This window comes from Peromyscus californicus, unplaced genomic scaffold (genome assembly GCF_007827085.1).
Source record: "Peromyscus californicus insignis strain IS unplaced genomic scaffold, ASM782708v3 Scaffold_6__1_contigs__length_162567912, whole genome shotgun sequence".
Taxonomy (NCBI): Eukaryota; Metazoa; Chordata; class Mammalia; order Rodentia; family Cricetidae; genus Peromyscus; species Peromyscus californicus.
Genome location: NW_026294584.1, coordinates 145,174,758 through 145,186,598, shown reverse-complemented (window position 1 = coordinate 145,186,598; position 11,841 = coordinate 145,174,758). Strand labels below are relative to the sequence as shown.

Here is an 11,841-nt window from a genome sequence, read left to right as displayed (position 1 = left end):
CTAAGTCCCAGCAATTATGATTTGGGAGATGGAGATACCCTTAGGTCTGGAGGCTTGCAAGCCAACTAGTTTCTCAACATGATATTTTCAGATCATTGCCATATTTTATCCTAAGAACAAGGTAGAAAGTAGCATCTGAGTATCAATAGCCAAAGTTGCCCTCTGTCCATGCTTTACCATGAATGTAAAGAAATGCACACACACGTACACAAACACACACACACACACACACACACACACACACACACACACACACACACACACAAACAAACATATGTACACTCACTCACACACAGAGAAAACAGAATATTTTAGGTAATGTAAAGCTCCAAGTTTTCCCCATTTTGAAACAACAAATTTGGAATTTTGGACAGTCTTTGTGGACATGATTCAGATAAGGATGCAGGAAATGCATCTTATCCAAACAAAAATGACCTCTAAATTATGAAAACATCAGAATGTCACACACACAGTTACAGTATGTCTACAGATGGTCTATGGTTGAAAATGAGAGTTAAAGATATTAGGCATTTTCATGGTTGCCAAAATATCAGTGAGTACAAACATATGCATATGTATAAACTGCCTGTCAAATGTAATGAAATTCATGTAATGCCAAAACTCTAAAATAGGGATTGGCATGATATTTCACTTTATCAACTCTTAGTCCAAATCACACTGGCAATGCTTCATATAAGGCTTCCTGGCTGAAATCCCAAAGAGGAGTCAAGGATGCAATGCATCCTCCTTTGTCAAATGTGAGGTCACCCAGTATGAGTATCAAAGGCATTTTTCTTCTGTGTCTTATAAAGGCAGCTACCCCAAGGCATGCAGCACAGACTTGGAAGAAACTCCAGAGCCTCCTCCAAGATGCTGGTTGTCCTATGCACAGTGGCCTTGCTGGCCCTGAGCTCTACTCAGCGCTTCAGTGAAGGTAAGAAAACATGGCTGTTTGTTCAGTGAATCTGCTTGTGGGTAACAGATCACATCGCTCCTGGAAGATGCAGAGATAGAGAAGAGCATTAGCAGAAATGCAGGACTGTAGAATCAGTACCAACAGTGAATTTGAATCCTCATTCCACACCAAGGATTTAGATGTTGTCATGTGTAATAGAAACTTGATTAAATGTTTGAACAGAAGGTTGATAAAGTGGGGCTGGATTTCTAGATTCACCTCTCTGTGTTGTGAAGTGTCAAACAGGAAGGCTCACAGAAGGAAGTCCAGCTGTGAATACACTGCAACAAAGTAGTCAGTGGATAACAGGCATCTTGCTTCAGTGAATGTAGAACAGAAGAAAGACAGAAAGAGTATAGGGACATTTCTGGGTAGGATAGCCAAAATCAGTAATTTGAAAATTCTATCCCTTTGCTTTTCTCTGGTCCATGGAGACAACGCCTAGAAAATCGGTTGTCTGAGACCTCAGTTGCTAGTTCCAAGCATCAAGATACAATGTTTGAATTAAGAGAAAATTTCCATAAAAACTAGATAGAAGTTATAATGAGGGTGATTGAGAAATGAATAACAAGTACTACCTAACAGCCATTGAGTTAATACTTGTAAGAGGGCATTTGTTTTATTATTAAACTTACCTCTTCTTGTGATGTACCAATAAAGAACTTGAAAATATATATCAAAGTCCTAATCACAAATCACTTGTTTCAGGATTCCCCCAAGGACCCCCTCCCAAGCAAGGTTTTGGTTCTCATCAAGGCCCACCCCAGCAAGGTCAGCAACAGAACCGGCCTCCTCAGCCAGGAAACCATCAAGGCCCACCCCAGCAGGGAGGCCCACAGCAGAACCAAGGCCCTCAGCCTGGAAACCAGCAAGGCCCACCCCAACAGGGAGGCCCACAGCAGAACCAAGGCCCTCAGCGTGGAAACCAGCAAGGTCCAGCCCAACAGGGAGGACCACAGCAGAACCAAGGCCCACAGCCTGGAAACCAGCAAGGTCCAGCCCAACAAGGAGGCCCACAGCAGAACCAAGGCCCTCAGCCTGGAAACCAGCAAGGTCCAGCCCAACAAGGGGGCCCACAGCAGAACCAAGGCCCTCAGCCTGGAAACCAGCAAGGCCCACCCCATCAAGGAAGACCACAGCAGAACCAAGGCCCTCAGCCTGGAAACCAGCAAGGTCCAGCCCAACAGGGAGGCAGACCTCAAGGACCTTCCCAGGGCCAGCGTCCTCAGTAATCAAAGATACATTGTCAGGTATGATCGGTATTTACTCTTCATGAAACATCATAATTCCTACAGTTTTGTAAGTATAAGCTGCAATAACTCAACTTTAAACACATTTGTATTCCATAGTTTGGGTTCTCATTACTATTTGGATATCCTGTGGTGGTATAGGAAGATGATTTATGTTTTTATATTCTCCTCAACATATTGTAATTGTGAGGAGCAATGACTATACATGATTGACAATGTGATTGTCCATTGTTTGTGCAAGAAGTACAATGTTCTCCCTAAATCCTGCTGCCTCCTTTCTCATTATAGCAACACTACCTTTTACAGTTCTATTTGATCATTCACTGCTTCTCTGGTACATGGGACCTTAAGGCAGTGCTGTTAAATGTTATCTGCATTTTTAGAATTGATTCATTTTAGCACATGACCAAAATAGAAAAAAGAAACACCAAACTAGAAATAAAAGCGTCAAGTTAAATCTTAAAAGTATATGTTATCATCCCTTCTCACCACCTCATCATCAAAGGCTACCACTAACTCTTTCAATAGGCTATTAGGAATACACACACACACACACACACACACACACACACACACACACACACACACACATTTTCTATTATTTTCATATCTGCACATTGTAGCATGAATCTTAAAAAGTTCTTATTAATAAGATCAAACCCAGACCAGGTATTGGGGTGAATTCTGGAAGATCAGAGAGACAGAACAAGCCACAACTAACCTCACCTGGCCAACTTCTCAGCTGGTCTTTTATCCTCAGACTCGATGCTCCTGTGTCCTCATCCCAGTGACTCTCAGCTAAACTGCTGCTCGAAAGCCTGAAGCTTAACCAGCTAAAAGCTTAACCAGCCAAATGCTTCTTGTTTCTGGTCTTCACGCCTTATATATCTTTCCTTTCTACCATCACTCCCTGGGATTAAAGGCTCACTTTCTGGGATTAAAGGCGTGTGTCAACGTGCCTGGCTGTGTCCAATGTGGCCTTGAGCTCACAGAGATCCAGAGGGATTTTTACCTCTGGAATGCTAGGATTAAAGGTGTGTGTGCCACCATTCTCTAGCCTTTGTATCTAGTGGCTGTTCTGTCTCTGACCCCAGATAAGTTTATTAGGGTGCACAATATTGTGGGGAACACAATACCACCACAGCACATTACACATATTAATTAAAATTGTGTTTTAAAACAGCCACAGTATTTCAAAGTGATACCATACTTCTGTTGACATTTTTGGTGCTTTGTTTTTTGTAGTAGTGAATGATCACATTCTGTGGCTCCTGCTGTCATTGATTACCTAAAATCTGGTCAGTGGTCTTTCAAGCTGGTTCCTGTGTTTCACTAGTATAAGATGTGCCTTTGTAACCATCTTTCTAAATATGTCTTATGATTTGTAATGAATTTTTGAGATATTGTTCATATAGATCATGCTGGCTTCAAACTTCCTGTGTGGCCAAGTATGACCTTGAGTCCCTGAACATCTTCCCTCTACTCCAAAATGCAGTGATTATAGCCATATGTCCTAATCACCAGTTTAAGATGAATTGTATTCATGCTAAAGCCATATGACCAATAAAATATATTTTCTTCATTTTATCAGCCCCAATTCAGAATACATTATGTCCTAGGTGATTAGCAATAATGAGTAAAGAGAAACAGAATGGGGAGGGAGAAAAAGTAGAGACAGAGAAAAAAGACCTGGACTTCTAACCACATCATTTACAGATGTCAGAAAAGGATGAGAAACTTGATCTTATTTTACATTCCCTATAACTTCCTTTTGTGTTTGTGTTTGTTTCTTTCAGAAAATGAATGGTAAGATAATGGCCTTGCTGGACAGTGCAACTGGAATAACATGGCCATAATTTATCTTCATAATACCAATAAAATCACAAGCATGCAATTTCTGACTCTTGTCTCTATTTATAAATGTAAGTTAGTATGGAAGTCGACTACCTTAGACATAATTTGTGAGCACCCAGAACCCTATGTCATGGATGTGTCTACCTTTCTATCTTCCTGTGTCCACAAACCAGTTGTCAGATGAAAAAATCCATTTTGCCTAAAATTGATTATCTTCTAAGACAAACATAATTTGTATAGTCACACACTATGTAGATATATACACATATATATTATGTATATCATAAATCTTTAACTGATATTCTTGTACTTTAGAGAAACAGAAAATACAGAATAATTGTAAGGAAAGTTTAGAAACAGAAATTCTTAATACTTCCTAAATAGTTGATTGCATTTTCCTGGGTTATTAATGTGCTTTTCCACATTATTTTCCTGTAATATACTACACTCTTTCCCCTTTCATGGTCACAAAAAATGTCGTCTTGCAAAGTATCGCCAGAATTTTTATTAAAGCCTACATGGATTCCATAAAGTAAGCAATATGATAGATTTTAAAAGATAAAATATTTTAAGTCCTTCAGATATGATTTTGAGGCCTACAATTTTTTTTCTTGCAGAGGACTCCTAGTATAATTGCAAGTAAATACACATGATAATACTGTAATGTTGCAAACCTGGTTCTTAGGAATCATAAAAATCTGCAAAACCCGCTATTGCCTTATTTTACCCTAACTCACAAATGGTTAAACAGCATTTCCTTTTACTCCAGCAAATTTGATATGATATATAACATAACCAGTTTAACATAGATATCTATTTAAAACAGAGAGATATTCCAGTGATTTTCCAAGAGTCTTGGGGGCATTTCTTATTATGAAATTTAGTACAATAACAATTAGAACTTTATTTTATGGAGATGTTAAAGTTATCAGAATTTTAAAACATGTTGAGTAAGAATTTTGAAGATAGTTAAACATACTTGCTGCTCTTGCAGAGGATACATGTTTGGTTCCTAGTACCCACACTGCAGTGCACAGCTGACTGTAACTCCACTTCCAGGGAATTTGTTGCCCTGTTCTGGCCTCTGTAGGCACTAAGTCCATGTGGTGCTCATACACATTTACGCAAACACTCCTATGTATGAAATAACATAAACAGATATTTAACAAAACCTATGAGGTACAAAAATCACAGCTCACCATAAAGCAATACTCGAGTTATAAAATATTAAGGGTAAACCCATGAAGTTATAAACTATTGAAATCTCTAGCTATGTCAATTTTGAGAAGTTTCACTTTTACACTTAAGGATTTAATTTAGGAAAACACAAAGCATAAGGTACCATGTGTATGAAATACAGTATCCATCATCTTGGTTTTGAATCTATAAGCTTATTCTTTTTAAGAATACATTTTATCCAAGAACACATACTATTTTAGCAGATATCTTCTTGTTGGCAATATTTTCTGATGTTAGGAATCATCATTTTAACGAATGAATAAATCTACTGAAGTCTGATGAAGATTAATCGCAAGTGTAATTTCCCTGTTACATCCCTACATTTTTCTCATCATGGTTTTGTCCTCTTACAATCTCTCCACTCCTGAGGTGGAGATAAACAGATAAGGAGTAAAAGCCTGTGTGTCTCCATAGAAATACCCTGTCTTCAAAAAAACAGAACAAGGAAAAACCCTCCTTTATAAACATGCCTGGTGTTCTTATAGCTGTTTAGTTTCTTTCTTCTATTTTTCTCCTTCAATTGGTAGAAAAACCATTTATTTTACTTAGCAAAAAATCCCACTTTGTTTTTCTTTAAAAATAATATTTATAGCTTAACTTCTGAAAAAGATAACTTTTCTCATATGCAGATATTTTCTTACTTTTCTACTTTTAGTTTCCATGTATTAGTTATAGCTTTTAGCTAATCAGCTGTATTTTGTGAAGAATTTGATGATAGATAAAATAAAATGTTGATGTGGCATAGAACTTTTTTTTAGTGCAATGAAAAGTCTTCAGGTTCTGTGGTTGTTTATATACCAATGGCCTCCATAGGCTTATATATTTGAATTCTTAGTCATTAGGTAGTAGTGGTACTTGAGAGGGATTAGGAGGTAGGTATGGCTTTGTTGGAGTAGGTATGGTAAACTATTAATGCCACTAGTTCCATAAAGTTACCATCTTGCAAATTATGGATTACCTGTTAGTAATATATTGGCAGTAATTTATAGATGAGAATCCTCAGGTGCTTGTTAATTCTCTCAAGGAGAAATCATTGATTGGAGTCCTTATGGCTCCCCTTGAGGACTATGTTCTCAATTATTGTAGGTAGAATAATGGTCCAATTCACCTAAAACTATGGAAGTTGTCTTTGCTTTTAGAGACCCTGTTGAGTGGCATGAAGTTAGAATGTCAAACCCTCTATTACAATTTGTTAATTCTATTCAGATTAATTTGTGGAAATTAAGTGCCTTTTACCCACTTAAAGCATGGAATGGAAAGTCAAACTTTAATAATGACAAATTTCATTTGTCCTCTAATTTAAATCAAATTCACACCTTTATGGCTTATGTTCCATTACCTTTTCTGTTGCTGAAAGGACCTGTGCAATGGCACCCTAATAGTTATATCATCACTTGTATACAATGTATTCTTCATCCTGTGCCAATACTAGTATGTCCTTTGATGTTTTGAAAGCTTATATATTCTCAAAGGGAGACCAGCAGTCTAGATATGAATGATGTTGTCAAGACAATGGCAAGACTCACCTGTGATGATGTTAGTACAGAAGCTTGATGAAAACATATTAAGAAGATGATGGAGGCTGGGATTGATAATTGCTACTGTCTTTGGAATCATCACATTAATCTGACTCCTACCATAGCTGGAGTTGCTCTTCATGAAGAAGTTCAAACTGCTATATTTGTTAACAACTGATATATACAATCTCATGAACTTTAGATTCAACAAATTAAGGTAGATAGGTAAACAGTAGATGAAACATCTTAATTGAGACAAGCTCTAACAATCATTGTAGATCAGTTAGAATTATTGAGAGAGCAGGTGAAATTGAAATGTGATTGGTATGTTACTTCTTATTGTATTGCGCCTTTAAGATTCAATGCCAGCAACCATGATTGGAGAAAAAGTTAAAATGCATTTGTTGTGTCATCCTAATTCTTCTCAAATGATTTATGATTAAAAGCAAGAAATTACAGAAACATTTCAAGAAGCTGCCTGATGTAACAGGGATGAGTGTTGTAGAACATCTTGCAGATGTTGTACCTTCATTTAATCCCATGAAACATTCCTAAGTTCCTTTCTTTGTTGTGTTATCTTTACTGGCTTTGAAATGTATGCTGATTTATTTGCATAAAACTGTTTGACATCTAGATAGACAGAAGACCTCATTTATTATACAACTTCATAATCTCCAACATATTTGTATCTCTAACAGATCTGCCTAAAACTGAAAGGGGGATGATATAGTGATGTGCAAGTAAAGCCTTATTACCTGCCTTTAAGCGAAATGTATAGTAAAGCTGCTGTGTCTTGCTTTGAGAGAAATGTTTCAAAAAAGGCTTTGGTATGTTTGGGTTTATCATTGGGGCCATAAATTCTTTTGAGACTATTTAAACCTTAAAGAATTGTTTGTCTAGAGAGTCTGCACTTGTTACTATGTGCAAGCTTCACCAAATTTGGCCCTAGGACACTCCTGGCAGAACTGTAGTTCTTAATTTTGACATAATCAAAGGGTACTTGAATATTTGTGGGTTGTCTGCCCTCATGGGTAGCTAGAGCAAGATGACTTTGGAAGTTGGAACCTTTCCCAGCACAAGACTCTTAAGTTAGGATCTTGTGTTAATAAGCCAAGGTGAAAGCAAGGAATTAAGGATTTAAAGTTAGTGAGGTTAGCTTCTCTTATCTGTAGGTGAGGTGAGCTCAGGGCATACTAGTGCTCATCTATCTGCAGTCTGTCCTTGGACGTCTGAGAAGTGTCTCAAATGAATTACTTTTTCCCACAGATGGCAGTGGCCAGATGCCTGCTAATAGAGATAACTACAGGAAAGCAGATTCCTAGTCTATGCTGGAATAAGATGAACAAAGACCTGACTGTGGGAAAAGGATCTTTGTTTGCGTGACTGTTTTCACACATAACTAAAGGGAAGCTATTCATGTTCCCCAAACATATAGGGGAAATTGGGCCCAATAAATGATCAATCATGCAGTTAGAAGTTCTCAGGAAAAGAATCAAATGGGACGGCCACAATAGCACATAAGAAATTCACTGCAGGAAACAGCTAATACATTCAAAAGCCAATATCACAAAAACATCTTGTATTTTGGTTTCAACTTTCACCAGAGCCCCTGGCTCTAATGGGTTAGTCTGGTCAGTGCCAGCTGAGTTCTCACTTCATAGTTCTACAGCTTGCAGCACCTGTAATAGTTATAAGTTCTAATAAATGTGTAATTAACAGAATTTGCCTTTTCAGAACTTAAAGCAGTTGACTATTGAAGTCTTGTTTATGTGTCTATAGTATGGTGCACATATTTTAATTTTCTAAACTCTGAAAAGTAAAAAAAAATCCATTTGACAAATTTTATTTCTTTTGGTACCTTTTGGGTTACTTCCTGCAGGTAATGGAGTTTTGTTATACAAAGGATAAGTAAGACATTTCCTTATAATGGTTGTTGCCAAGTGATAGGAAAATCTCCAAATATTTCCTATTACCCTGATATTGTTTATAAAATTCTGAGTCTTCTAGTACATTTCCTATTAAGAGCTGATCAATTTCATTTTTACTTTGTGCTAGAGGGCATGGTAGACCCATATTAGATCTGATATGTGTTATATACAATGGATGATTTCTATTTCTGCTTATCTGTTGTGGTTGAATAAATATGAAAGTTAATTTTGAAACATCTAGAATAAGTTCAGTGGTTTCAATATGTAAAAATACTATTTCTGCATACTGAGAGTATCTATATTAAGGACAGAAAATCTAATAACACCATAAGAATGGCATACAGCTCTGATTTTTTCAATGAATCATGTTCTTTGAGCCACTTTACTCATTTTTCCTGACTGATAACCCGCCTTTCCTGATTTATTTGCATCAGTATATACTGCAGGGTCTCCAGAAATTAGTGGTCCTTTTACTATATGTGCCAAATTCAATTAGTTCATTTTATAAACTGAAGTCTCTTGCTTTGAGGATTTTTTTTGTTAATCTCGCCCCCCAAAATTACTGCACGCTCTTTACCAATGTTCATTTTCTGCCCATAATGAGGCAATTTTAGCATTAGTAAAAGGTACTTCAATTTCTTTTGGGTTTATTCATGCTAATTGATGAAGTTTCATTTCAGAATCAATTCAGAAACCTTTTCTATATCTGTCTTTAATTTTTTACTCCGTATGTGTGCTAAAATATTCATTCTAAGATATTATTGTTTTTAATTAAGTCTCAATCATTCTATTTTACCAATAAAGACTTAGAAACCAGATGCTGGGTAAAAGAAAACATGCTAGTCAAGAGAAGCAGAGCATGCAACCAGCTGATCTGTTGATGTCCCAGCAAGAGAGCTTTGACCTATGCCATCTCAAACAAAAACTCTCCCAACCAAATGTCCCTCCCTTCTGTTTCCTTTGTGTCTCTTTCTCCATCCTGCTGACTTCCTCTCACTCTCTCTAGCTTTTTACTGTTAAATGGTTGCTTACTCTGCCTCTTGACCTACAGTTAGTTTTATTTAATCCTGTTTATAATATTCAATCAAGAAAGCTCTTGGACTAAAGGTGTGTAGTAAGGCTGAGCCAGACCACAGCTAGAAGTGGGTTTTTCTAGTAAATAATACAATTTCAGGGTTCACAGTGTGATCAAATATCCTGCAACACTGGACTGAGAAGTTCCTATTAGTTTAGCAAAACAGACTTCTCTGAATATATGAGGAATTTATCCACAGAGAATTAACTAAAGGAAAAACACCATCCTGAATGTGAGTGGCAGTATAGGCTTGGAGTCTTAATGGAATGAAAAAACTGAAATAGCTCATGGGAAGAACTATACTCTATCAGCTGCTGGCTGCTAGGATCTGAACTGTTATGGGTATTCAGAGATTCCCCAACCTGACAATAAAAAAGATTTTGATAAGATAGGACTTTTATACTGGCTAGGACACTAAATGTTACAGCTCTGAGGGGGAAAGACTTCCCCAATGGAGGTATTTAAGCTCTCGGGGGGAAGGTTTCTCCCTTGGAAGTATTGCAGCTCTGAAGGGAAATGCATCCTGGCAGTTGGAATCCAAGGAATTCAACCATGTCACACCACACAACAAACCTTATAAGAGATTTGTTGGGAAAGACATGAGAGGATGGCTGCCAGTAGGGAATGGGGCAGGATACAGGCTTTATAGAGGGGCAGAGTTTTATAGATTAGAGATTTCCTAGAGAGGATTGGTGGGATTTCAAGCCAAGCCCAGTGATTGGTGGGATTTTGAGCTAAGGACTGATAGGATTTTAAGCTCAAGGGTTGGTGGGTTTCATTGAGATTTTAAAACCAGAAATGAACTCAGACCTTTTACCATAAAAGGACCAAAGGAGAAACTTCTAATTCTTTAGATAAGGCCTTGGCTATTGTTAGTCCAAGGATTTTAAAGCCAAATCCACAAAATTGCAATTTTTGGTGGTTGAATTAATTCATATCTGGACTGGGTCAGACAAAGCTTAATTTTTGTAACGGATGTCTGATAGGTGCCTCAATTATCCTGAATAAGGAAGAATTTCATACAAAAGCTGAGCTAGCAGTTAGCCTGTCAGTCTTGTGACCCACTATCTTATAAGAATAGCTGAGTCAGTAAAAGATTTCACAACAATCTGAAATTTTTAAGAATAGCCCTACTGCTTCAAGAAACAGTCTATCTTGGGCAAGTTAGTTGACAGAGTTCATTCAAGATAGGAGCAACTTCCTCATGACTTACAAGCTAAAAACTATTTTTGTGTTTACAAGTCTTTCTAGCACAATAAATTACCCTCTGAGCATAATGGGTAAACATCACAGAACTGTTTGTTTTTATACCATATCCCTCCACCACAAAGAACTAAAGCCCATGCCAAAACAAATGATAATGAATTCTCATCTTACATTGTTTTCTTGGATGTGTCATTCATAGCTATAGAAAGTCAATACAGAGTTAGTTCTGAGAAGAAGAATGTTGCTGTAATTACCTAAGAGAGTATTTCAGGAGCATTTCTGATGGAGTCATAGGGGAATTTGGAAACTATCAATGCAGGTTAATGAAACCCTACAATGCTGTAAGAAGAGCTCAATAGGAGAATCAGAAGAAACTCAAGAGCAGAATTTCAGTAGAAACGTAGAACACTGAGATGGCTGTTAATGTTTCACTGAAGCAAAGAACTTACTTTCAATTTGTTAATAGTCTGAAATTTTGTGAGAGACTAACTTCAAAGATAACAGATTAATTGATATGGTGGAATTTCAAGGTGATCCAGCATTCACTCCATGCATGGGTATTGATTCTTTATTTTAACTCTGTTTATAGTGAGAATTTGAAAGTCAGAATGAAACCATTTGAAAAACTCACAAATCTGAGTAACATTGTTATAAGAAAGCATAATTTCTTGCCTTATTTCAAGCATAATATTGCTTGCCTTAAAAACAAACCAAATGCTTTACATATGGACTGTAAGAGAAATAGTGTAAGAGCACTTCAGGGAATACCTGGGCCTCAACCACCGCAGTACAGAGCATGGAGACATAAAATCATATG

The 11,841-nt window shown here is 37.2% G+C and overlaps 1 protein-coding gene across 1 annotated transcript; it reads left to right on the top strand.

Annotated features, from left to right (window-relative positions):
- The first annotated feature begins 794 nt into the window (after positions 1 to 794).
- LOC128099433 (proline-rich proteoglycan 2-like) lies at positions 795 to 4,089 on the top strand. The gene is made up of 3 exons (XM_052721347.1): positions 795 to 934; positions 1,664 to 2,205; positions 4,002 to 4,089. The coding sequence occupies exons 1-2, from the start codon at positions 829 to 831 to the stop codon at positions 2,185 to 2,187; spliced, it is 630 nt and encodes a 209-aa protein (XP_052577307.1). The 5' UTR covers positions 795 to 828; the 3' UTR covers positions 2,188 to 2,205; positions 4,002 to 4,089.
- Positions 4,090 to 11,841: the final 7,752 nt, after the last annotated feature.

Bases quoted from the DNA above. Each gene is read 5' to 3' on its own strand.
- LOC128099433 (XM_052721347.1), top strand. From the start codon at position 829: ATGCAGCACAGACTTGGAAGAAACTCCAGAGCCTCCTCCAAGATGCTG. The intron at 935-1,663 runs GTAAGAAAACAT...CACTTGTTTCAG, and splicing joins TACTCAGCGCTTCAGTGAAG to GATTCCCCCAAGGACCCCCT.